Source organism: Spermophilus citellus (assembly GCF_964194105.1).
Source record: "Spermophilus citellus genome assembly, chromosome: 4".
NCBI lineage: Eukaryota > Metazoa > Chordata > Mammalia > Rodentia > Sciuridae > Spermophilus > Spermophilus citellus.
Window position 1 is genome coordinate 601932 of NC_138185.1, and position 27059 is coordinate 628990.

Genomic DNA, 27059 nt, shown 5'->3' on the forward strand with positions numbered 1-27059 from the left:
TTCCTGCTGCAGGCTGTGCAGCAGGACCAGGCATGGGTCTGGGTACACCACCAGCTTTGGGTACTTAGGATTTGATGTTGCTCTTTGCTACCTTCATAAATTCAGATGTTGTGGTACTCTCAGAGTCTAGGACATTGCACTTGGTCTCTTTAGGTCCTGTCCAGAGCCCTTTAAAGTCATAACATTAAGTTAAACCAAAGCTGGACACGGGCATACATGTGTCATCCCAGCCCCTTAGCAAGGCTGAGGAAGGAGGATTGCAAGTTCCAGACCAGCCTGGGCAATTTAGCAAAGTTCAACATAAAATAAAAGGGCTAGGATGTAGCTTAGTGGTAGAGTGCCCCAGGGGTCAGTCCCCAGCACTCATCACTGCACACAAGGTTGAGCCCAGCTGCCAGTGCCAGGATTCATGTTGACCTTAAAAGAATAGAGAGGACATGGGGCTGGGGTTGTGTCTCAGTGGCACAGCACTCACCTAGCATGTGCGAGACGCTGGATTTGATCCTCAGCACCACGTAAAAGTAAATAAATAAAATAAAGGTACGTGTCCAACTATCACTAAAAAATATATATATATATATATATATATATATATATATATATATATATAAAAGAATAGAGAGGACAAGGGGCTTGCTCGGCACCCCTTGACTGAGGCTGCGCAATGTGCCCCCCAGCCCCAGGTGCCCCCAGATGCCCTCAGTTGCTCTCTGTGTCCCCAGGTGTCCCTGGTGGCACCCCCATACCCCATCTGGGCCTTGAGGCCAAGCAGTGGGTGAAGTTGCTGAGGGAGTGGCCTGTGCTAGAGGCCTGCTGGGGGGCTGTGCTGCTCCTTCTGTTTTTAAATATTTATTTTTTAGTTTTAGGTGAACACAATATTTTTTTTATTTTTATGTGGTGCTGTGGCTCAGACCCAGTACCTCATGCATGCAGGTGAGCGCTCCCCCACTGAGCCCCAGCCCTGCGCTGCTCCTTTGACTGTGACTCTGGGTCTACACCACAGACACATGTGCTGAGCCTGTTCTGCTGAGCTGCACCCTGCCCCGGGCTCAGGTGCCCTACCCAGGTCACTGCTCACCACCCTGAGGAGTGCCATCGGTGGGTCCTCTGCCTTCCTCCTGAGCTGTGGAGTTGTCTTTTTTCCTAACATTCTTCCTTTTTTGTGTGTGTGTATGATGCTGGAGATGGAGTTCAGGGGTGCTCTACCACTGAGCTGTACCCCCGTCCTTTGTATTGTGTATTTTGAGACGGCCTCACTGTGTTGCCGAGGCTGGCCTGGGACTTGGGTCCTCCTGCCTCAGCCTTTGCCGTAGCTGGAATCACAGGTGTGGCCCTGCAGAAAAGGGTAGTGTTTACAAAGTCTCTGGTGCTTATGCCTGGCCTCCTAGGGTGCGTGGCCACAGGACCAGATAGGCTCTTCTAGCGGGAATTTCTTCTTGATGGGTTCTGGCAGCCAGCTCTGAGGCCGAAGTGTCGAGGAGCAGCCCTCCTGAGGGCTGCAGGTCAGGCCCCTCAACTGTGGCCGTCCTCTAGCCCAGCCTCTGTGGCTGTCTTCATGCAGCCTTTCTGTGCATCTGTGCCCACATTCCCCCTTTGCATATGGACCCCTGCCTGACTCACCCCACTCAGTTGGGAGAGGCCTAGATTCCTTTTTGGAGCCACAGTGCAGGCCCTGCACCCTCCACCCTGCTCCAGCCCAGCACGAGGAAGGGTCTTGCTCCACCTGGTGGGGCCCAGGGCACGCTGTAAGCTTCCCTGTGCTGCGCCGTCTTCCACTGCCTCTTGCTATTCACCTCCAGCCCTTGACCTAGGACCAAGGACCTTGACATCTTGTTTTATTTTTATCAGCACTTTAAAAAGGATGTTTTGAAATATTCTTGGGTTAAAAATGTACAGTTTTGGTATTGCAGGTTTAATGTGATGAAAGCATGGTAGTTTTTTGACCTGATTGTGTACATGGAACCTGTGTGTGGTATTGAGGTGTGGTCCCTGGGCTGAGAGGCCCCAGCTTCAGTAGCGGGGCAGGGCAGCTCAGGCAGCACTGGACAGCAGGTGTGCTGCTAGTTTAAGGACAGAGTGGCTGGGGTACCCAGGAGGGCTTCCTGGAGGAGGCAGGGCTGGTGTCTGGAGGGGTTTCCGTGCTGTGCTGCCTCTGATAGGGCTGAGCTGCCCTTCAAACTCTGTGACCCGAGGGTGAAAGTCAGGTTTAGGAGCCAGGTTCAAGGCCAGGTGCACCTCGGAGCCCAGGCAGTAAGAGCTGGTCTCTTCCCTTTTCCTGGGCCAACTTCCCAGCAGCTGAAGCAACAAGGCTGGACATTCTGGAGCCCTGCCCCCAATGGACACACCAGGCACAGGGCCTGAGCCTGGTCACTGGCTAACCCTGAGGAGGATTTTCTGGGCCAGTGCCCTGGGCTGATCCTTTTCTGTCTTCTTCACCTGAGGGCCTGGACCTGGGCCACTTGCCCACGGGGCAGAGCCCGAGTCAGGATGTGAGGGTCCTGGGCAGTGGCTGCCTGTGTGGGCAGGTTCCCCTCATAGTAATGGCTTCCTTCAGGGTCCCTAGCCGTTGAGGCCAGTAGCACCCTTGCTGGCCAGTGCACCGCTTGTGGCATGGGCTGCGGCTTGAGCCTCACTCCTGTCCTGTGGCTCCTCATCCTTGGATGTCCCAGTCATTGAATTCTGGCCAGCTGGTGCTCTCTGCTTCCTGCTGTCCTGCCACCTCTTCCTGAGCAGCCCAGGCTCAGGGCTGGAGGCAGCCCTCGCGCTCATGCTGGGAGCCGCCAGCTTTGCTAGCTCAGCCATGTGGATTGGGCTTCTCTGCACTGAAAGGCCAGGCTGGCCCTTAGCACTCGGACTTGGTGGGCTGCCTGGGTGCCCGCCTTTCTCCATCATGGAGTCAGTCCAAACATGCTCAGGAATGCCCAGGGTCACTTCTGCCTCACATTCTTGGTTGGTGGGGAGTCTGAGGCTGCAGTCAGGCCTGGAGGCCACTGATGTCAGAGCCGAGGCTCCGTGGGGTGCTGTGAGACCACCTGTGCCCTGCAGCACAGGTGCGGCCCCTGCCTTTCCCTGTCCTCCACAGCACCTTCATGCTGCCTGGGCCCCTGCCGCTCACTGGCCTCAACTGGAGTCTGCCTGTAGGTGGTGGTGTCAGGCTGTGGGCCCCGGTGGAGTGAAGGTTAGGCTGAGCCCCGGGACTGGGCTGGCTCCCCGTCTCACCTGGGCTGGTGTCTGTTAATGATATCGGAGTACGTCATTTAAAACAATCTGAACTCAGGGCCTTGTACCCCCAGGCCAGCGCCCTGCCACTCAGCCACATCCCTACCCCTAAGGATGCTGCATGCAGCCATGAGCGGAGGCCATGTGGTGCCTGTGAATCGTACCTTATGCCGTCACGTGGCAATGCACACACATCTCCGTCTTGAGCTTTCCAGAACAGCACAAGCTGTGAGCACCCAGGAAGTGCCTTGAGAACTGAGCCCTGCCCAGCTGCCAGGCCGTGCCGGGGAGCTGCTGGGTGAACAGGGCATAGCCTCCCTGCTTTTCCTCCTGCGGACAGCCTGCTGGGGTCTGCTGACCCTGCAGACCACGAGGACACATCCCGGGCTGCCGCACAGTCAGCTGAGAGGAACCCTGCATTCCCCCCCCTCCTCTCCCCCCTCCTCCCCCTCCCCCTCCTCCTCCTCCTCCTCCTCCTTTCTTCTTCTTCCTTCTTCCTTCCTTCCTCCTTCCTCTTCCTCCTCCTCCTCCTCCTCTTCCTCCTCCTCCTCTTCTTCCCCCTCCTCTTCCTCCTCCTCCTCCTCCTTTCTTCTTCTTTCTTCTTTCTTCCTTCTTCCTTCTTCTTCTTCTTCCTCCTCCTCTTCCTCCCCCCCCTCCTCCTCCTCCTCCTTTCTTCTTCTTTCTTCTTTCTTCCTTCTTCCTTCTTCTTCTTCTTCTTCCTCCTTCCTCTTTCTCCTCCTCCTCTTCCTCCTCCTCCTCCTCCTTTCTTCTTCTTTCTTCTTTCTTCCTCCTCCTTCCTCTTCCTCCTCCTCCTCTTCCTCCTCCTCCTCCTCCTTTCTTCTTCTTTCTTCTTTCTTCCTTCTTCCTTCTTCTTCTTCTTCCTCCTTCCTCTTCCTCCTCCTCCTCTTCCTCCTCCTCCTCCTCCTCTTCCTCCCCCTCCTCCTCCTCCTCCTCCTCCTTTCTTCTTCTTTCTTCTTTCTTCCTTCTTCCTTCTTCTTCTTCTTCTTCCTCCTTCCTCTTCCTCCTCCTCCTCTTCCTCCCCCTCCTCCTCCTCCTCCTTTCTTCTTTCTTCCTCCTTCTTCTTCTTCCTCCTTCCTCTTCCTCCTCCTCCTCTTCCTCCTCCTCCTCTTCCTCCTTCTCCTCTTCCTCCTCCTCCTCTTCCTCCTCCTCCTCCTCCTCCTCCTCAGGGTCTGGCTAAGTTGCCCACCTACAACTAAAAAATAAGTTTAAAAAAATAATGAGGCTGGGGATGTGGTTTAGCGGGAGCGTGCTCGTCTGGCATGCGCGGGGCGCTGGGTTCAATCCTCAGCACCACATGAAAATAAAATAAAGATGTTGTGTCCACCGAAAAATAAATATTAAAAAATTCTCTCTCTCTCTCTCTCTCTCTCTCTCTCTCGTCACTGGGTGTGGTAGCCCTGTAATCCCAGGGACTCCAGGGAGAGTGAGACAGGAGGATTGCAAATTCAAGGTCAGCCTCAGTAATTTGGTAAGACCCTGTCTCAAAATAAAATAAAAAAGGCTTGGGATGTGGCTTAATGATAAAACGCCCTTGGTTCAATCCCCAGGACCAAAAACAACTCCAAAGCAAAGGAACACAAAACAATGACTCTAAGAAGAATGGACTTTTTCCTGAACGTGTGTGGTGACCAGACCCAGGGAGGAGTCGGCCTTGAGGCCTGGCCAGCAGGGGGCGCCTGAGGCCATAGCTCCTTGTCCCCTGGTCTGGGCTCTGAGTGTGAGATGCAGTTTGGGTGGGACAGACCTGCATGGAGGTTAGAACAAATCACCTTCCTGGTGGAGCTGCTTAGGGCCCAAGGAAGAGCGCCCCCATCCTACATCTGCATCAATATTCTGAGCACACAACTCCGCAAAAAGTCCCTGCTAAGCAGTCTTCAGGCACAGTGGCCGTGCTTGTTGTCATCTTGGAGTCTTGGGGGCCAATGCAGGAAGATTCTCAAAATAAAAATAAAGTGGGCTGGGTGTTTGGCTCATTGGTAGAGCACTCTGAGTTCAATCCTCAGTACTGGACAAAAGAAAAAAAAAAGGAGAGGGATGTTATTCTTGCAGGAAATCAAATAATGCAGCTGCGACTCCTGGGTTTGAAGCGAGGCACCGACGTTTCTGGTGTCAGTGGCATGGCTGGCGGAGCTGTGGTCCACCCCTCCACGTCAGTTAGCCTGAGCACATGGAGCCACTGGCTTCGGCCTCCTGAGTCGCTGGGGTTACAAGTGTGCCCCCGTGGCAGCCCACAGTTGGGGTCATTTAGCCTAGATTTTCAGTTTAGCAGGAAAGTTGGCCCATCTACTTACTGAAGGGTGACCTTATTAATTCTGGGGCATGTTGGTTCCTGTGTGGGGATTCTTTTCAGCACCGGTGTCCATTATGAGCCTGGAAACGGGCCTTAGATGTCCTGCTGGGTAGGGTCAGTGCCCACTTGCTGCCTGCTGCCCTTCGTGGTGAGGGTGGATGCCTCCTGCACACCTGTGCTCCAGGTGTGTGGATAGCCTCGCTGGCAGCGCTCATCCCCTCTGTATGCGGGGTTTTTCGTGGCCACTGTGCTGGCTGCTGGCCTGTACCATGGCCGGCCACAGTCCCTGTCCGCCTGGGCTGCATGGGTAACTCTTCTGTCTTGCCCCACAGAGTCTGTAGAAGAGGCAACACCAAGACTTCCCAATGAACAACCGAAAGGAAGATATGGAAATCACGTCCCACTACCGGCAGCTGCTTCGCGAGCTCAACGAGCAGAGGCAGCACGGCGTCCTGTGCGACGTGTGCGTCGTGGTGGAAGGCAAGGTCTTCAAGGCCCACAAGAACGTGCTGCTGGGCAGCAGCCGCTACTTCAAGACGCTCTACTGTCAGGTGCAGAAGACGTCTGACCAAGCCACCGTCACCCACCTGGACATCGTCACTGCCCAAGGCTTCAAGGCCATCATTGACTTCATGTACTCAGCCCACCTGGCCCTCACCAGCAGGAACGTCATTGAGGTGATGTCTGCCGCCAGCTTCCTGCAGATGACGGACATTGTGCAGGCCTGCCATGACTTCATCAAGGCTGCCCTGGACATCAGCATCAAGTCGGATGCTGCCGACGAGCTCGCAGAGTTTGAGATCGGCGCCCCGGCCGGCAGCAGCACAGAGGCGCTGATCTCTGCTGTGATGGCCGGCAGGAGCATCTCTCCGTGGCTGGCGCGGCGCACAAGCCCCGCCAACTCTTCCGGAGACTCAGCCATTGCCAGCTGTCACGAGGGGGGCAGCACCTATGGGAAGGAGGACCAGGAGCCCAAGGCCGAGGGCCCCGACGACGTGGCCTCGCAGTCCCTGTGGCCTGGAGACGTGGGCTACGGGCCTCTGCGCATCAAGGAGGAGCAGATATCGCCTCCTCACTATGGAGGGCGCGAGCTGCCTTCTGCCAAGGACAGCACGATGCCGAGCTCTGCCTCAGAGCCAGGAGCCGGCGACGGCTGGCAGCCCACGGGCCGCAGGAAGAACCGGAAGAACAAAGAGACGGTGCGGCACATCACGCAGCAGGTGGAGGAAGGTGGTGGGGCCGGCTCCCCCTCACCCGCCTTCCTCCCCACGCCCGGGTGGCCCTTCGGCAGCCGGGACTCAAGTAAGCGTTTCCTTTGCCACATCAGGTCCACACCCAGTGCCCGGCCCCGGGGCCTCATGGCCGTGGGTGGAGTGGCGTGGTCACTGGTGCATGCTGGGGGCTTTCTGCGGTCTCCCCCTCTCATAGGGAGTCGGGGTTCCCACGGGAACATAAGTGACAGGGCTCAGGCTGGGGCGACTGGTGTCTGGGAGCCCCTGCCTGTCCGTTCCCATTGTACTACACCAGTGGCCACCCGGGGCGGGGCTCCTCCAAGGCCAGGGGACCAGCTGAGGGGTCTGGAGGTGGATCAGTGGGGAGGGTCCTGGGGAAGCTCTTCAGCCCCGTGTGGGGTGTGGGTCCAGCTGCTTCCTCTTGTATATGATGACTGAAGGGGTCATTCAAGGGGTCACTCGCCTGTCACCAGAGTGCCTGTGGGACCCAGGCTGTCCCCTCAGCTGCTTCAGCAGTGCTGTGGCCCTGGGCCTGCCGCAGGATTCAGGATCCGTATTTGCTAAGTGTGGTTCCCAGCCAGGCTAATAGGGGCTGCTGCATGCTGGGGGCCCCATGACCAGCACAGGCCCTCTGCCCTGCTTTCCAGGGCCCTGAAGCCACGCATGGGAGCTGGGCTTCAGCCTGCACGGCAATGTGCTGTCCATCTCCCAGAATGGAAGACGGTGAGCTCCGTGTTCATGCTGGGGCTGCTCCTGGTGCGGAGCACCCCACAATAGCCTCTGCCTGTGCTGCATGTCCTCTGAGCGCCAGGTGGGGCTCCAACTGTCCTTCCTCCCAGGCCCAGGCCAGAAGGGCACTGATCAGAGCAGAGGTGGCCATTGCCTACTCAGGGAGGCTGCCAGGATGGTTAGAATGTACCCTGGGTACATGTGAGTGGACAGAGGTGTTCATGGGGCAGACACCATAGGGCCCAAAGCCTACAAAGGTGCAGCCAGTGCCAGGCGAGCTTGTGGGCGGGTGGGAGGGCTGGCTGGGTGGGTGGACACTGGGCCCTAAGCTCCTCCTCTCCTTAACGGAAGCCTCGGGAGCTGGGAGTGCTGTGGAGGGTTCCTGAGGCCAGGTCTCCACACTGGCTGGCTCAGTGCAGTAAAACGTACACGGCATGAACCTTACCGGGTGACCACTTGTTCTTTTTTTGGCATTGAGGATTGAACTCAGGGGCGTTTAACCACTGTGCCACACCCCCAGCCTTTTTATCTTTTATTTAGAGACAGGGTCTTGCTGAGTTGCTTAGGGCCTTGCTAAGTTGCTGAGGCTGGCTTTGAACTCACGATCCTCCTGCCTCAACCTCTGGAGCTGCTGGGATTACAGGCTGGCGCCAGTGTGCCCAGGGACATCATAACCACTTTTAAGTGCACAGTTCACTGGCAGGTCACACTGTTGTGCCATGTCATTGCTCTACATCCAGAACTTACTTCACTGGGTGCTGGGGTGGAGCCCAGGTGCCTGCTGGGCTGATGCTGTGCCCTGAGTCCCCTCCCCCCAGCTCTGTAGCACTTTTTCATCATCCCAAACAGAATTCTGTCCACCACACAGGACCTGCCGTGGGCCCTGCCAGAATCCACCAGCTGTGGAATGCTGTTGTTCACTACGCACTCTCTGTTCCCAGCCTTCACACTGAGCCTCCAAGGCAGGGCCCAGCTCACCACGTTCAGCGGAAGTCGATTTAATTCAGGGTTTCCCTTTTCTGTGGGGATGTCCTGAGCACAGTGGATGCAGAGCAAGTCCCTGGCTTCCACCCAAGATGCCAGTGTCACCTGTCCCCCAGGTGTGACAGTGCCAGGGTTACCTGACATGGACAAATGTCCTGAGAAGGTCCTCCACCACTGGTGCTGAGCTGAATAGAATCAGGTGAGTGTCCCTGCCGTGCCTATGGGGAGGTACCCACAAGAGCAGACACGTCAGTGACTCACTTCTGCTCCTGGCTTTGTTTTACAACCGTCTACAGCTCTGACACAGCCCCTGGGGAGTGACTACCCTCCATGGGCACGGTCTGACATGCACAGACGCACCAAGGCCCCCGTGGGTGGTGAGTCACCTGCAGGTGACAGTTCTGGGGGCCTTTGTGTCACAGAGCTGTCAGCGGGTTCGGAAGCAGCATGCCCCTCACGCCGCTGGCTGGACATCTCCACAGCTGGGGAGCAGGTGTTTCCGATTCCAACAAGTGACTGCGGCTGTGGACTTTCCTTTGCGTCTTCAACCCTTAGGTTTCCAAGGCAACCATGAACCGCTCCTGCCAGCAGATTCCCAGTGCCGAAGCGTGGGCGCGGGATGTGGGCCTGGGCTGGGCATGGGACCTGGTGGCCAGTCGTTCCTGAGCTTCTGTCCTCTGCTCTGGCCCCCCGCCTGGGATTCAGAGGTGTGAGTCGTAGTCCCTTAGGGAGGTCAGCTCATTTTCATTGAAGGTTTATTGTATCCTAGGGAGGATTCTCCCTTCTCCCTCCACTTGGAGGAAGGAGAAAGGCTCTTTCCTAAGGAAACATGTTGGTGGTTACTGCAAGTCATCTGGGCATCGGCCAGATTGTGGACGCCCAGCCCTCCTGCCAGCTCACTCACCCTTTCTGCTCTGTGTCCCCTTGGCTCATGGTGCCCCAGGACCTGTTGGCCATTAGGAGCAGTTCTCCAAGTACAAGGTCCCATGTGTTCTGACCTAGCCGCTCTGAAGACAGAGTCTTCCACTGTCCCCCTGTGAGAGCGTCTGGGACAGCACTGGGCAGGACAGAGCCGCCAGGCAGCCCTGGCACAGTCAGGGCTCTGGCCAGGCCTGCCCTGCTGGCGTCAGCTTCCTGGGGCTCTGCCTCACTGCCCCGTCTGCAGAGGACAGCGACCTCAGTGGTGGCCGGTGGAGAGGAAGCTGCTGATTCAGGAATGGCAGAGGAGCAGCACAGGGCCCTGTCCAGGGTTCTGCAAGAGTGAGGTCCTGTAACCTGAGAGCTGTGGCACACACCTGTCCCCCCAGGAGCCTGAGGGACGCAGGTAGGAGGCTCCAAGTTTCAGGACAGCTTGGGCAATTTAGCAAGACCCTGTGTCAAAATAAAATAAAAGGCTACGATGTAGCTCAGTGGCAAAGTGCCCTTAGGTTCAATCCCCAGTACTGAAAAAATAAATAAAGCCTTGAGGTTTTGTGTGTTTTTTGTTTGTTTGATTGGTTTTTTGGCACTAGGGATTGAACCCGGGGTACTTACCCACTGAGCCAAATCCCCAGTCCTTTTTTGTATTTTGTTTAGAGACAGGGCCTCGCTAAATTGCTGAGGCTGGCTTTGAACTCGCGATCCTCCTGCCTCAGCTGTCGGAGCTGCTGGGATTGAGCCTTAGCTTTATTCTAGCTAGAGCACAATTGTGGTTTTGTAGAACACATGTCTGTGCTGAACTTCAGTGATGTTCAGTAACGTTGGAACTCGTTGCGTCAGGACTTTCATGACCACACTGGGACCACAGAACACCCAGTTGGTAGATGGGTCCCTGGAGGCTCCGGTGTCACCCTTGTCATGGCAGCCTCCAATCCTGCTTGGGGTGGGGAGTGGGCAGTGCCAGCTCCCAGACCTGGCTCCTCTTGGCCTCAGCCAGTCCCAGCCTCCTGAGTTCCCCTTCCAAGCTCTCTTCAGCCTCTTGGTGCTCCTGCTGGAGATGAAGTGAGGGAAGCCAGGGGCATCAGAACCTGACCAGATCACACAGGTGCAGACTGACTTCCGGAAGCTGTGGGCCTGTGGGTTTGTCTCTGTGTTGCATTGGGTGCAGGCTTCGCGAAGCAGCTATAGACAGGAAGGGCTCACTGAGCCAGGTGCAGCCTGCAGGGCCAGGTCAGGCTGAGCTGGCTCCACCTCTGCCATCTAGGTGAGGATGCACTAATGGTGCCGAACAGAGGGACAGGAAGGTGAAAGCAGGAGCCAGATGCTCGTGGGGTTCAGGGGGCATCTGCTTCACATGGGAGCAGGCAGGTCACTGCTTGTGCCAACTGAGCTGAGGGTCCAGTGGACTCTGGCCTCTCATCTGGGGTGGGTGTGCTGAGCTGGGCCTCAGGACCTCCACTCTGGCTGTTCTGACTGAGCCACAGGGACTTCTGCTTCCTACCTGCTCCTTCAGGCTGAGCTCACATGCAAGGGCCTGTCTTTGCCACTGGCCTTTCTAGGAAACATGATCCATAAAAGGGTGAGTCCTGAGGGGTCTTGTGGGCATCAGCTCAGCTTACTAGTGGCCTGTCTGCTCAGCAGGGCACCTGGCAGAGCTGGGAGGATGCCTGGTCCCCAGGCAGAGGCAGATCAGCCTGGGCTGAAGAGGGGCCAGGCTGGCCTGCTCTAGGACACCGCCTCGCTCTGGCCTGCAGACAGTGGGAGGCACAAGGGTTAGGAAAGTCGCCCTCTGCTGAGCAGCACTTTGTGGTAGTGGCTTTTGTGATACTGGGGACTGAACCCAGGGCCTCCTGCATGCTGGGCGAGCGCTCCACCGCTGAGCCACCTCCCCAGCCCCTTTGACTTTTTATTTTAGGACAGGGTCTCACTAGTTGCCCAGGCTGGTCTTGAATTGCAGTCCTCCTGCCTCTGCCTCCCGAGTAGGTGGGGTCACGGGGTGTGGGTCACTCCCAGAACATTGGAGAGCTCTTGTCCCTGCTTTCTTAGAAAATGTGAGGGTGAGAAGAGCACAAGTTCAAGGCCAGCCTCAGTAAAAGCAAGGCGCTAAGCAACTCAGTGAGACCCCGTCTCTAAGTAAAATATAAAATAGGGCTAGGGATGTGACTCAGTGGGTAAGCACCCTGGGTTCAATCCCTAGTACCAAAAGAAAAACTGTTTGGGGGGTGCACAGCGGGTATGTGCAGCCAGTGTTGGGCACCCTAGCAAGTACTGCTTGCACACAGGCGGACAGAGATGCATGTCACTCAGAAATGTCTTTGAGGCCCCTCAGAGTAAGCATGCATACTTTTTTTTTAATATTTATTTTTTAGTTTTAGGTCAACACAATATCTTTATTTTATTTTTATGTGGTGCTAAGGATCGAACCCAGTATCTCAGGCATGGTAGGCAAGCGCTCTACCTCTGAGCCACAACCCCACCCCCATGTTTTTTTTTTAAGTATTTATTTTTTAGTTGTAGTTGGACACCATACCTTTATTTTATTCATTTATTTTTATGTGGTGCTGAGGATGGAACTCAGAGCCTCACGTGTGCTAGGCGAGCGCTCTACTACGAAGCCACAATCCCAACCCAAGTATGCATACTTAAATATATGTTAAAATTTAAAAAAAAAGAAGTTTGAGGACTGGGTGTGGTTTGGTGGTAGACTGGGCTTGGTGTGGTTCGGTGGTAGACTGTATGCTTAGCATGTGTGAGGCCCTGAGTTTAATCTTCAGCCTGTAAAATTTAAAAAAAGGTCTTGGAAACAAATGTGCCAGATTATGTCAGAATAAGTCCAAACCACCAACCTGACCAGCACCCCACAGGTGCTCATGCCCACCAGACCCTGCCTTGTGTGGCCTTTGTCCTGACAGGGGCACTTGGTTGAGTTTGGATTTTCCAGCCAGAGGCCAGCTGTCCTCCTCGTCCCAGGCTGGCCCTCTCCCGCTGAGCCTGCTCCTTCCTGGAGCACCAAGCACAGGGTGTGAGTCTGGCACCTCAGGACCCCAGCTGTACCATGCATGTTTTGGGGGGCAGCAGGTGGCCTGCAGGCATGAGGCAGCTGAGCTGGGGCAGGCCTAGTGGCTTCACCCAGCACAACTCTGCTACCTGCAGGTCTTGGGAGCCCAAGGCCACCTTCACAGGCTCCAGGGAGCAGCCCGGCCAGGCCCCCCAGCTTGGCCAGGGCCACAGCCCTCCTGCCTGTGTTCCCATCCTCACTCCTTCTCCCCACCTCCTCCTGATTCTTCTTACCTGGGGGGTCTTGTCCACATAAGGTGATGGTGTTGCAGGCTCCGGGGACTTGGATATGAATCCTTAGCACACGGTGTGTTCACCAGCAGGTGTGCTTCTTGGGAGAATGACCTCCCACTCTTTGAGATGTGACGTGGCCAACTGCAGATCCCTGTGTACCAGTTGAAGACTTTTTTGTCTTTACCTCGAACGTTCTCCTGGGAAACCTGAGGAAAGGGAGCAGAGTGTACCTGCTTCTGGGTTCCTGGGTGCATTCTGTTTTGCTGTTTTTCTTTATTGAACATCCATCCACATACCCCAGTCCACCTCATTTTCAGGGCTTTCCGAAAGGTGGGCGGCATGCACTTCAGGTTTATCTCTGTCAGAGTCCAGTTTGCATTTGTTGGTGGATTTCATGCACAGGAATGTGCCAGTCTCAAATTCATGTTGAGGAAGTTTGTGCAGACATGGAGCCCAATCCCACTGAGGGGGAGAGGTCCTGCCTGGAAGCCTGTGGGATGGTGGCCCGTGTGTCTGGGGTGGACTTCGCCTTTGGGACAGGTCCCTGTGTGTGCCAGTGAGTGTGGCTGCCTGGGCTGCGTCTGCCTCGGGCTGGGTGCCCCTGCTGCTGTCTAAACACCCTGCCTTTCCTTCTTCAGTCTCAGGGTGACTAACATCAGAAATGTCTTGGCTTTTTCTTTCTGTCTTTGGTGCTAGGGATTGAACCCAGGGGCTCTCTACCACAGAGCCACATCCCAGCCCTTTTTATTGCTTTTATTTTGAGCCAGGGTCTCCCTAAATTGCCCAGACTGGCCACGAACCCGAGACTTGCCTACCTCAGCCTCCGGGGCTGCAGGAGCCCAGGCCTGCACCACCCCTGTAGTTTGATGGGTTCTGACCAAGGTGTGTAGACCAGCAGAGGATGGGTGACCCCAGGTTCCCTCGGTCCTCGGGCTGTGAGCAGTGTGCTGACCAGCTGGAGCCACCGAGAGGAGTGTCCCAGGGCTTTCCCTTGGGTCTGGCTTTGTGTTTCTCTTCCACGTTGAGGTGCGGGTGCAGAGGAGCCCCGCGGGCCTCGGTGCAGGCCCCACGATGCTGTGCCTTGCCGGCACTGGCAGCCCCTCTCGCCGGCCAATCTACAGGCCAGGTGGGGTCTCCAGCTCTGCCTCTTGTCACGCGCTATGTTCAGCTCTGTGTGTCCAGCTGCCATCCAGCCACACTGTGAGCAGGGCCCCGAGTGGCCCTCGCACCCCTGCAGCCTGGTCTCGTGTCAGTAGCCCCCTGTCTTCAAGGCTGCTTGCTGTCTGTGTGTCAAGGAAGCACAGGATCCTGGCCGCCCAGCTCTGTGGCCTGGCTGTGGTGCTGCTGGCTCGTGGTTGCCTGTGGGTGGCCTCCATCCTGGTTTTGGCTGAGGTGGAGGAGGCTGCAGGGAGCCTACTTGTCTTTGGCCACCTGGTTTGGCTCCTCGTCAGTGAACAGGGAGGAGTGGGGTTGTTAGCCCCTGGCCAGGGTGTGCTCCTCCTGAGAAGCAGCCAGCAGCCTCCTGCCGTTGCTCGTCGCATGCCCACCAGCCGCGTGCAGCTCCACGGGCTCCATTGGCACCTTTGGATTTCGTCCCCTCGGGGGAAGAAGCGTGGGTCTCTTCAGGGTTTCCATTTCCTTGGTGGCTGAGTGTGTCAGTCAGTTTTCTGTCACTGTGACAAAGTACCTGAGATAAAGGACTTTTTTTTTTTTTTGAGAGAGAGAGAGAGAGAATTCTTTTTTTAATATTTATTTTTTAGTTTTCAGCGGACACAACACCCCTGTCTGCATGTGGTGCTGAGGATCGAACCCGGGCTGCATGCGTGCCAGGCGAGCGCGCCACCGCTTGAGCCACATCCCCAGCCCCAGATAAAGGATTTATAAGGGAGAAGGTTTGTTCTGGGTTGTGGTTCACTTGGCCCCTTGTTTTGGGCCTGTGGCGGCACAGTGCATCGGTTGTGGGTATGAGTGGTATGGGGGCTGCTCCCTTCCTGGTGGCCAGGAAGCACAGAGAGACCAGGAACCAGGTCCCAACATCCCCAAAGGCTCCACCTCCCCCAGTGTCCAGGCTGGGAGACGCGCAGCAGGGGGCCGTTGGGCTCTTTCACAGCTTCTTGGCTGTTCACAGAGCTCCTTCCTGCTGTCTGCTGTTCCTCCTCAGGCTGTGAGGTGCTGAGGGCTTGTCCTGGGCTTGGTGGCCATCTGCCTGCTCGTGGGAAGTGTCCACTCGTCTCTGTCCATTCATTTTCGCTGATCCTGCTGTTCTACATGCAAATCCGACATCAGGTGCAAACGCTTCCTGTGTCTTTTGCTCGTTGTCTCATCCAGCAGTGTTTTAAGAGCGGCAGTGTTGTTGACCGTTTTCTTTTTGGCTCCTTCTCCTTTGGTCCTAGGACCTCTGCCCAAGTCACCAACTTCTCCTGAGTTTGCTTTTTCCTAGAAGTTTTACAGACTCAAGTGCGACGCGAGCTCCTGTGACTTGAGTCGCTTTCTGTATGTGGCATGAGGTTGGCTTGAGGTTGGCTTTTGGTGCGATTGTGCAGTTGTCCCGATGCCACTCACCAGAAGCATTGGCTTTTCCCTGTTGGAGTCCCTAGCTGAGGTGCTGAGTGCGTGCACGGCCACCTCTGTGTCTCCAGATTTCCCAAATGCAGATCCAAACATGGGTTCAAAATATTAAAATCAGGAGATCAAATCTCTACCGAACATGCACTGACTTCTTCTGGTCACTATCCCCTGAGCAGTACAGTGTCCCACCTGTTCACACAGCGTTTCCGCTATGTTAGGGACCACAAGTCATCAGAGCTGCCTTGAAGGCCATGGGAGGGAGGCCCTGGCCCTGTGCAGACACGGTGCTGCCAGGGACTTGAGTGTCATGGGCTTTCTATCCTGGGGCTCCCAGACCAGTACCCTCTAGATACCCAGGAACAAATGCACATAGGAAAAGAGAGAAGTTCTTACATGATGTGAAAACACCCTGATATGATTATAAGTGAGGAAACAAATTTAATTTGGACCTTCAGAAATAAAGAACAACTTAAAAAAACTCACAAGGTGGAGGCGACTTCACGCACAGCGCAGCTCTAGCGTTTTTCTGCGGTTGTGTTTCCTGAACCTGGTGCTCTGTGGTGGTGGGAAAGCCAGTGTATGGCTGCTCCTGAGGCTCCGTGTGGCCGTCTGGGCTCCGTGTGGCTGGAGGGTGGTGTCTGCCGTGGGTTCCACTCCTCAGACCCAGCCAGGCCAGGGAGCCTGTGGATGGGCCCCTACTCAGGTGGGGCATCCTCAGACCACAGTGGATTTGGAGAAGTCTGGAGGGGACTCCTGCAGCTGCCCTGCACCTCATGCGCCCTCCCTTAGGCTGCCCCTGATGCGGATCTCGCTCCTGCCCAGGGCCTCCATGCAACTCTGCATGGTGTTTCCTGTTCCTAATCTACTTATTTGAACTGACCCAAATGAGCCAGTTTTATCTTTTCAAAGCTCTGATTGTGGTGGTGATTTCTTTCCAGCTAGGGGTCATTTATTTATTCATTGTTGGTGCTGAGGATTGAGCACAGGGTTGCTATGCCACTGAGCCACACCTCCAGTCCTTTTTCTTTTTCTTTATTTTGAGGTGGTTAGGCCCTCACTAAGTTGCCCAGGCTGGTCTGGAACTTGGCTCCTCCTGCCTCAGCCTCCCAGTCCCTGGGCCACAGGTGTGCAGGGACCTCTGTGCTAGGCTTCAGCTGGTGTTTTAGTCCGGTTCCCCCCACACACCTGTGACTAAAGGACCTGACCAGAACAGCTGTAGAGGAGGGAAAGTTTACTTGAGGCCTCACGGTTTCCCAGGACTCAGTCCATGATGCCGGCTCCGTTCCTCGGGGCTGGAGGTGAGGCGGAACATCAAGTGGAAGAGTGGCAGAGGGAGCAGCTCACATGGTGACCAGGAAGAGAGAGAGGCTCCACTCCCAGACACCAAGCCGTGCCGCCATGCCCCCTCCTCCAGCCGCACCCTCCACCTCAATCGCACTCAGTTAATCCCTGTCGGGATTCATTCACTGAGTCAAGGCCCTCACAACCCGGTCATTTCTCCTCTAACCTTCTTGTACTTGCTCGCACGTGAGCTCCGGGATGCTCACATCAAAACTGTAACAGCAGAAGACTGAGAGAGCTGTTTCGGAGTGGGTGTCACCTCCAGATGAGACGCTGTGCTGAGGTGGCAGTGTCGCCCACAGGTGGCCTCCAACACTCGGGCACAGGTCTCAGCGCGTTTGCTGCTCTCCAGTGGGAGGTGACACGGACCCTGCCCAGCTGTGGACAGTTGATGTGGTCCCATCTTGCTGCTGTGCGGGTGACACTGCCGGACCCGTGGCTGTCTGGGAAGGAGCTGAGGGCGGCCTCTGCGCCCCCTGGGGCGGGTCTCCCCTCCGATTCCCACACCGTCTGCACTCTGTCGGAAGCAGTGGGGCATGGCAGGGAAGCCACCGCCCCAGCCCCTCATCTGCAGCTGCAGCCCTCTGTGGGCCCAGCCTGGCTCAGCCCTGGGGTCTCTCCCCAACCCTCCCTTGTATCCCTGGGGAGGAAGACCCTCATGAAGCAGACACGCCCCAGAATGGATAGCAGCGGGGAGCGAATCCAGCAGAAGCAGGGACCCCGTGGCTGAGGAGGGTCAGGGCCTGGGCAGGCCTGCAGGGCATGGTGGGGCCAAGCAGGAAGGGCCCTAGGGTAAAGTGAGGGAGAGGCTTGGGGGGCATCCAAGATGAGAGGGCAGCCCTGGAGGCTCAGGAGCACCCCAGAGAGCCAGGGACACCGGAGGCCAGCGCTCCTCCGGGACTCCAGACCACTAAGAAGGGCGTGCCGGCCCTGGCAGGGGCCTGGAAGGACAGCGCACTTGCTGGGACCTCGGAGGCACCAGGCGCAGCTCCAGACTCTGGCCGCGGGGGGTCACCGAGGCTGCTGTGCTTCTGGACTGTCCCACGTCCAGTGAAATCTTCCAGCAGCTCCACCTGCTGCCCGCCTTGCCAGGCCACTCTGCACACGAGTCCCCACAGCACCACAGGTGCCTCCCAGATGAGGGCCAAGGGCAGCCGAGGTGGCCCACCCCAGGGCCCCGAGAACCATGACTCAGAAACGCACCGTGTACTGGTAACGTGGGTGCTGCCACCACACATGTGCCCGCACGTGGGCACATGGGTCACACACACACACACACACACACACGCATGTGCACGCTCCTGTATAGGCGCTTGCGCAGGCCCTGCTCACCCCAGCCCGTGATCAGCACCTCTGATCATGGCTCTGGCCCAGAGGGCCTCCCGTCCGTCTTGCCAGAGCAGGCACAGTGTGTGCTGTGCCTGTCCAGTCACGGTGACTCCCAGGTGCCTGGGTCTGCCTGGATCATGGCAACAGCCTCGGTAAATGTTTTTCGAATGAATAAAGAAGAGGGAGGGAGGGAGGAAAGCAGTAAGGAGCACATCTTCCACTGCACCACAGGGTCCAGAAGCACAGCAGCCTCGGTGGCCCCCCGCGGCCAGAGTCTGGAGCTGCGCCTGGTGCCTCCGAGGTCCCAGCAAGTGCGCTGTCCTTCCAGGCCCCTGCCAGGGCCGGCACGCCCTTCTTAGTGGTCTGGAGTCCCGGAGGAGCGCTGGCCTCCGGTGTCCCTGGCTCTCTGGGGTGCTCCTGAGCCTCCAGGGCTGCCCTCTCATCTTGGATCCCCCCAAGCCTCTCCCTCACTTTACCCTAGGGCCCTTCCTGCTTGGCCCCACCATGCCCTGCAGGCCTGCCCAGGCCCTGACCCTCCTCAGCCACGGGGTCCCTGGTGCCTTTGTCTTTTGAATCGCGAGAGTCCTTTATGCAGTCTGGGTAGGCTTTCTTATCAGAACATGGCTTGGAGATATTTTCTCCCCGTTTGATGGGTTGGTTGTCTTCTCACTTTCTTGAGAGCAGACATGGGACATAGGAGGTTTTGATTTTGATGAGATCTAGTGTATGTCTTTGCTGCTTGTGCCTCTGAAGGGCAGGGCAGGTGCCGTGGCACACAGGCGTGGACCTCAGAACCCTCACCCAGCCCAAGCTCACTGGATTCCTCCTGAGTGTTGTGGCTGCAGCTCTGATATCCAGGCTGGATGCTGGTGCTGATATCTCCTCTTCTTTGAGGTGGAGACCTGTAGCTCCGGGCAGTCTGCCTGGGTCTGAGTCCTCGTCCAGGGTGGGGCTCTGAGCAGGGCTGCAGCCTGAGGGCACAGCAGGTCGGGGTGGCAGGATGGGGCGGGATGGAGCACTAGGCCACTACAGAGCCCTGGCAGGTGTCCTGGTCATCGGGACTGGGTCCACATCTCCCAGGCCATGGTCAGCAGCAGGTTGTTGCCCTCCCCTAGACTGGCCGCATTGTCCACTAGGAGAGTCTTGAAGATTGCCGTGTCCTCTGACGTGTCCTCCTCCCACCCACAGGTGCAGACCTGACTGTCACTGAGGCCAGCAGCTCCGACAGCCGAGGGGAGAGGGCCGAGCTGTACACTCACATGGACGAGGGCCTCCTGGGAGAGGCCAGCTGCCTGGGCCCACCCCTGACTCCTGAGAAGGATGAGGTGCTGCACCAGGCCAGTGCGGTGGCCGGTCTGCGCGCGGCACTCATGAGTCAGAGCAGCCTGCTGTCTCTGAAGGCCGACGTGCTGGGGGACGACGGCTCCCTGCTGTTCGAGTACCTGCCTAAGGGTGCCCACTCGCTGTCTCGTAAGTCCAGCCCCTGGCCTGTTGCTGTGCTTGCTTCCGCGTCCATCATCCCATCACGAGGGTCAGACCCAGAGAGCATGGAGGACAAGGGTGGGGCTGCCCATCACCCAGTGGCTGAGGGCCGTGGCTGCTCCCGTCCCTCTAGGCATCTTGGGAGGCTGCACAAAGCCCGAACTGGCCTTGGGGTCCCCTGGGGCCCTTGTGTGGTCAGGCAGCAGGAGAGCCAGGGAGGTGTTTGCTGTTCACGCTGCAGGCCTGGAAGGCTCGGGTTTCTGTGGAGCACCAGGCGCCCTCTGCTGGGCCCTGTGCCCAGTGGGGGAGGTGTGCAGCCCAGCTGCGGCTGCCGAGGAGGACAGCAGGCCACCCGCGTGCTCGTTCTTGTTAGATGATGCCGTGGCAGTGAGTGTGGGAAGAAGCTGGGTGCTGTGTCCACCCTCAGCGCTGTGGTGGGAGGTGAGAGCACGCGTGGCAGGAGGTACGGCCGCACCTTGCAGAGGCCCCTGGTGCCTGTCCCTGGTGGGCGGGAGGTGTTACCTGAGCAGCTAACACAGCCTGCAGCACCAGCCCCAAGACTGGCAGCGCACGCGGCCCCAGGCAGTGCAGTGCCAGGAGGCTCTGCCAGGGGTGGAGTGAACAAGGGCCTGTCCCCTACGGGGCGGGGGCACACCCCAGGCGGCAGGTGCTGCGCGGGGCGGGCGGGCGTGTGTGTGGAGCCGCGTCCTCACCTCGTGCCGAGTCCCCTGAATGAAATAAAGGAGGGTGCCGGTCGTCTGTGGGGCTTTGGAACACGTATCTTTTTTTTATTTTTACTGTTTTTAAAGACAGTATTTTTACAATTTTGTTTTCACGAGGACTGAAATATCCTGAGAGTTTGTGTTGGTGTAAGGGCTGTGTATCGCTATGGCTAATAAATGCTGCCTGGAAGGAACGCTCGTGTCCTCTTTATTCCCGTGCACCTGTCGAGGGCTGGAGGGTGGGGCGGGGCAGTGTGTGGGCACTGGGCTCTGGTCTTGGACACGCTGCTGGGAAATGGAGGTGGAGCCATTTACATAGGTGCTGGGATCTGCCACAGAACGACGTCCACGAGCACCGAGCAGGCAGACGGAGTGCGCAGTGGACAGAGTGTGGACTGGTCAGTGAAGAGAACATGCAGTGAGTGGGCTGTGTGCAAAGCGTAGACCGCCAGCGGTCCTGTCTGGGTGGTCCCGGAGCGTTCTAGAGAAGCTGAGTTAATGTCCTTGTTTCATAGGACTGACCAGACGGGCAGCAGGCGGGGGTGTCGGCCTGGTATGAGGACTTCTGCATTTGAGCAGCCTGACTTAATGGCCTACCTGTTTACAGTCATCGTTCACTGAAAAGGCGCCATTAGCTGCGCCAAGTGGCCGCTGTGTACAAACAACCCACTCAGGTCCTCGGCCAGCGCGTTGCCCCCGTGGGCCTGGAGAAGGCGCAGGAACGTGGTAGCTTGGACCTCACGTGAACACCAGCCAGCCGGGTCTAGGAGGGCGTGGCGACGTCCCATCCCATGGTGACACGGGAGCACAGGCGTCCTCTGGAGCACCGTGAGCTTTGGCCAGTGACACCCACAGAGCTGCATGTGACATGGTCCTGCCTCCCTGGAGGAGGCCGCCAGGCTCCTGGGGGCTCATGGCTGTGGCACTGCAACTGGGCTGTGGCTCACCCTGGGCTGTGGGCAGGAGCATCTGGAGGGCAGAGGCAGAACCTCCGTTCTGGCTTAGAGAACGCTTCCTTCAGCTGTTTAAACAAGGTGTCCAGGGCCCGAGCTCGAGTCTGGATGGTGCTGGGCCCTTGCCCTGTGGGGCGTCCTGCCCTGTGGAGGAGCCGCAGCATCTGCCTGGAAGCCCCTGTCAGATCAGCCTTCGAGGCCCAAGGTCCCGTGCTGCAACTTTCTGTGATGAAACCCTCTGTTGAAATTGGTTTGCTCCTGGGAGGCTGACCCCAAGCTCAGATGAGTCACCAACGAGACCCCTGCTGCTGGGTTTGCACAGCTGAGGAAAATACCCACACTCGCCATGCGTGAAGACCCTGGCACTGTCCCTGGCCAGCCATGCACTCTGGGGACCTGCATGGTGCTCCTGGAACTCTGGTCTCTGGTGAGCCCGCATCCCGAGCCCAAAGGCTGGCGCTGCTCCTCCATCGCAGGTGAGCCTCCAGGCAGTGCCACGTGGCCAGGAGCAGGCCGGGGGGGGCACCATTGAGGCCCAAGCCTGGTGCCTCAGGAGCTGGGACATGGCCTTCCTCCTCCCTCGGCCCCTTTCAGCTCGTCCTTGGAGGTGAACCCAGCGTTAGCTATCACTATGACCGCTCCACTCCCCGGAGACACGGGAAGCAGAATTGTTCGATTTAAAGTGTTTCTTGAGTCACTTGGGCGCCTGGGTGGGAGGACCTGTCAGGGGTCCCACGGTCAGGACCAGCCAGGCAACCCTGCGAGACCTGTCTCTGTGACCCTGTTCTGAGGATTTCTTCCCCCAAAAAACATTTGATTCACATGCAGGAGTTTGAGAACTCGGATTCCCACAGCCGAGAGCGAGGCCATCTCTGGGGGCCTTCCTGCATGGGGTCACCGTTCCTGACCATCTGCCTTGGCCCCAGAGGTCTGGTGGGAGTACATACTCCTTCGTGTTCCTAGCCACAGGGGAAGGCCTGGAGCCACCGCCTGGATCTGCAGGTCCACTGCTGCTCTTCGTCCTCCTCCGCAGGTCATCCCCGCAGGGTGGCTTTGGGTGCTGCTGCTCTGGTAACAGCTCTTCTTCCACGCGTCTGTTTGTTGGGAATTAATGACAGCCTTCCTTTCCAGGTGGCCGGTGACAGGTTGTCTTTGTAGCTGCTGGACGGGGACCAGGTGAGTGAGAGGGGGTATCAGCTGCAGAAGTGTTGCCCACCTTTCTCACACCACCGGTCAGTAGCTCGTGGGCCTCTGGCTCTAGGTTGGCATCTCTGTTGACCTGGACCTGGGTCTGAGCAGTGCTGTCTAGACCTGGCTCCCGGGGTCCTCTCCAGGGTGCTGAGGAGCCTCCTCCCAGTACCCAGCATTCCTCCCACAGGCTGGGTGGCCTTGCCCCACCTGGAGGGCCGCACCGGGGCGCCAGCCCTGTGGTCTTGGGCACTGGGAATGCCTGTGGAGTCTGCTAAGGGTCCCTGTGGGACAGGACGGGCCTCCGGTGCCCTGAGCCCTGAGTGGGGCTGGGTGCCTGGTGTGCGGGTCCCTGTGGCCACTCATGTGCAGCTTTGATATGTGGGGCAGTTAGGGACACGGCTGTGAAGCCCAGTCAGGGAGGGGCCGCCTGGCAGGGGCGGGCACACCTCCAGCCTCCAGGCAACCTGACCATGTGGCTTGTGGAGTTGGGGGACAGAGGAGGGGCACAGGGGCACGTGGAGGTGGAGTCCACGAGGTCTGCCTGACTCCCCAGAGGGACCTGAGGGCCCGGCCCAGGCGGGTGTGGTGCAGGCCTCTGCCCATGCACCCCTCAGTGCTGATGGGCATCACCAGATGCTCCTCCTTTCAGAAAGCGCCCTCTGCCTTCACGCCTGCAGTCGACATCACCTCCTTATTCAGAGCTGGGGCTCCCCTTTGCGGAACAGCAGGTGGCTCAGGAGGGTCCTGGAGTAGCCAGAGTGCTGTCAGGCAGGGTGGGCAGGTGTCCCTGGGAAAGGCGCTTCCCCTCAGCCTGATGGACAGCCTTCCCTGTGACCGGTGCAGACCGCCTTCAGGCCGCCGCAGCTCCCTGCTGATGTGTCTCTGTGCCGTGATGGCAGCTCTGAGGACAGAGAGCTGTGGGGGGTGTCTTGAGGCTGGGCCCGCCAGGGCAGGTCCCTCTCAGGCTCTGGTGGCCATCTGCACTGAGCGTGTCCTTACTTTGTGGGCCACCATGAGTCTGTTCACTGTCACGCCGAGATTTTTGTGTCCCGCCTGGGCACCTTGGCTGGGGGGCATGGGTGATCCCCACCTGAGGTGGGGTGTCTGGTAGGGGTGGTGGGGAATGGTGTCGGAGGTTACCAGCTGACCAGAGGGAGGTACCTCTTGGGACCCACACGCAGGCCCAGAGGTTTTGGTTGGTGTTTGAAAACAACTTAAAATTTAGATGGTTTCCAGAGAGCCTGAAAAAAGAGGCTTTGTGATGAATGGTAAAAATGATAAGGGATGTAGGAAGCTTTGTGTGTGTGTGTGTGTGTGGGTGTGTGTACGCGCGCGCGCGCGCGTTCTGGGGGCCCCCGGGGTGTTTTATACTGAGCTGTATCCTCAGCCCTCTTAAAAACTTTACTTTGAGACAGGGTCTCCCTAAGTTGCTGAGGCTGGCCTCAAATTTACAATCCTCCTGCCTCAGCCTCCAAGTAGCTGGGATCACAGGGGTGTGCCCCACACTGGGCACCATTATTCCTTCTTGAAAACAGAACTTCAGTAATAAAAGGCTGGTCTTCTCTTTAGGTCTGTTAACTGTCAAGCATCTGCTCCATATCTGCAAATTCATTTTCCTGGTATTGCTGTCTCCTTCGCATAGGGGAAGAGTGTCACCCACTCCAGAGCCTATGGGTACACCAGGAGGGCGTGCAGGTCATAAAGATCAAGACTCCACTCACCTGGGGTGTGGACTTACTAATTTAGATTTTGGGTTTTTTTTGTTTTTTGTTTTTTTATATTTGTTTTATATATTTTTAGTTGTTGATGGACCTTTATTTCATTCATTTATTTTGTATGCCATGCTGAAAATCAAACCCAGTGCCTCACACATGCTAGGCAATCGCTCTGCCCCTGAGCCACAACCCCAGCCCATAGACTGCACTTTACATTGTCAGCTTGGCGATTTGTCAGCTGCTATTAAAAAAAACACTTGTTTTAAAGAAAGTGTGTTTGAAGAGAAGTGGGGCTCACAGGTTCGGCCCGCCTGGCTGGTCCTGGGCTGACCTCCGTGGCGGATGATGGGAAAGTGCCCTCCCAGAACTCATCACTGGAAGCCTGACCCACACAAAGCCAGACACACAGGCACTGGAGTCCTGGGGAGCAAGCCCACGTGGGGGCAGGGCCTGGGGAGGGTGGGAGGGCGCCCACCTGGGTCTCTGTGGGTGCTGGAGCTGACCCACAGGCTGAGCCCTCGGGACACAGGTGGAGGTGGTGCCTCAGGCTGCCCACCACTGGGGCACTCAAGGGGCAGAACCCGCGTGCAAGAGACCCCCACATGCACACACAGACCCTCGGCCTCTTAGCACACTCAGAGCCATGTTCCAGGAAGTCCAGCCGGAATGTTCTAGAAGGTGCATCAGGCAGCATTTCCCCAGAAGCACAGAGTAGGAGGAAGCCAGGGTCACGTGGGCTGGGTGGAGGGACAAGGGAACATGGGGTGAGACCCACTCTCTGGGAGTAAAACTCAGACTGCATAGAACCATTGAGCCCTCACGGGACCTCAGCCATTGCCAGGTCCACAGCAAACATCTGCCTTCACTGTGTTTGGAGAAGGACTTCTTCCCTGTGCCTCAAGTGCCCATCATCCAACTGAAGGGTCCAGTGTGTGCCAGGTCACCCACTGACCAAGACCCACTGGGAGCCAAGAAGGTTCTTGGTTGTCAGACAAGGCCGATGGATCTGCAGCTGACCTGCTCAAGGAATCAGCCAGAAACAGCAAAAGATGGAGAATTCCAAGAGAATTGGGATCTGTAAAAAAGAATCGAGTGGAATTTTGGATTTGGAAATCCAGTGTCTGAGCTGGGCAGAGCACAGTGGCGCACGCCTGTAATCCCAGCTGCTTGGGAGGCTGAGGCAGGAAGATCTTCAGTTCAAAGGCAGCCTCAGCAACAGTGAGGTACTAAGCAACTCAGTGAGACCCCGTCTCTAAATAAAATCCAAAAAAAGAAAAAAAAATAGGGTTGGGGATGTGACTCAGTGGTCACGTGCTCCTGAGTTCAATCCCTGGTACCCACCCCCCCACAAAAAAAAAAAAATGGAAAGAGAAAATACAGTGTCTGGAATTTAAGTTCACAGATAGTCTGAGAGCAGGCAATGCAGAAGGTGGATCAGTGGCTGCAGACAGATGTGTGGAAAACAGGAGCTCAGAGGAAGAAAGAAAGGGCGTGAAGCTGCAAGGCGCGGCGCGGAGCTTGCGAGGTGGAGAGAGCCACTGGGATGCTCCAGGACCGGGGAAGACGGCCTGGGCTCAGGAGCTGTGAGCACCGAGACCAACCAGCCAGCCACAGAAGCAGCCACAGGTACACGCTGACAAGGACGCTGACAGCAGCCAGAGGAGACGCAGTGCTGGGGCTGCAGCTCTGAGGACGGGCGGCCCACCCGGATGGCGACGGCAGGAAGTCTGCTCACCGTTGGGGGCATGTGCAGGGCCTTCTCAGGCACCTAGGGGGAGCCAGAGAGCTCACCTCCTAGAACAGGTCTCCAGGGGGAAGCACCCTCAGCCCCGGGGGTGACAACAGCCCAGGGTGACGAGATTGGGTTGCTGACTGGTTGTTCAGTCCTCGCACAGTCCAGCTGGTTGTGGCCAAAACACAGGTGCAACTGGGGGCTGTGACAAGAAACAGAGCCACTCCTGACCATGGGAAAGGGGCGGGAGAGGAGGCTCAATGATGCCCAGCACCTCCATAGCTGGCCCTCAAAGGAGGCCTGAATACCCAGGAAAGAACTGGGTGCCTTCCTGGGCAGGAGCTCTGACCAAAGTGTGTTGTGCATGAATGGACACATCATGGCAAGTCCCTCCCGGGGGCATACTGCACTGCTCCCATCAAAGTGGAAAAGCAATCCTTGGGGGCTGCAGTTGTGGCTCATGCATGAGGCACCGAGTTCAATTCCCAGCACCACATAAAAATTAAATAAAGGTGTTGTGTCCACCTACAACTAAAATATAAATATTAAAAAAAAGAAAAGCAAAATAATCCTTGGCCTTTTTGGGGCAGGTGCATAAGGGGCCTTGAGTGTGGCTGAGGTGGTTCTGAACTCCTGGACTCACGTGATCCTCCTATCCCAGCCTCCCGAGTGGCTGGGAGAGAAGAAAGTTGTGCACTACCATACCCAACTTTCTTTTTGGTTTTAGCCTTTAAAAAAATATTTACCGCTTATGGATCACAGACTATATAGATAAGAACACAGGAAAATATAAAGCAAAAAGATAAGCCATGCAGACACCAACCTAGAGAAAGCAATGCAGCAATATTAATGCCAAAATACACTTTAAGGTGTCACAGCCTGGTCTGGTGGCCATGCCCAAAATCCCAGCGACTCTGCAGGCTGAGGCAGGAGAATTGTAAGTTCAAAGCCAGCCTTAGCACTTAGGGAGGCCCTGAGCAACTTACCCAGAATACCTCTCTAAATAAAATATATAAACACACAAATGACTGGGGGTGGGGGTGGCTCAGTAGTAGAGTATCCTTGGCTTCATTTGCAGTACAAAAAAAAAAAAGGTAGCAATTAAATAGTGAACTTGACATTCCTATATGTGTCCAAAAATAAGTTCAGTCTTTAAGTACATGGAACAAAAGTCAGCAAGAAGCTAGAGGGAGCTGTGCACAAGTGCATGGTCATAATCGGGGGTTTCTGACACCTTGTCCGGCTAGCCAGACTGCCCTTGGATTCAGCTTGCTGACACTTTGTGGAGAATCTTGTATCTGAAGACCAAGGAGCAGCTTTAACACAGGTGCAGGAAAGGGTT

At 56.8% G+C, this 27059-nt stretch overlaps 1 protein-coding gene across 6 annotated transcripts in view; it reads left to right on the forward strand.

Moving 5' to 3' along the window:
- Positions 1–27059, forward strand: part of ZBTB46 (zinc finger and BTB domain containing 46) — a 77958-nt gene that overhangs the window by 15590 nt on the left and 35309 nt on the right. For 5 of the 6 annotated variants that reach the window (XM_081290278.1, XM_081290281.1, XM_081290279.1 and 2 more), the window contains exons 2-3: positions 5863–6832; positions 19111–19392. In XM_081290278.1, coding sequence (XP_081146404.1) covers positions 5896–6832; positions 19111–19392 — 1219 coding nt within the window. In that variant the 5' untranslated portion in view covers positions 5863–5895. Of the gene's footprint in view, positions 1–5862; positions 6833–19110; positions 19393–19777; positions 20335–27059 lie in introns of those variants that run through there. The other variant, XM_081290282.1, reaches the window with a different exon arrangement.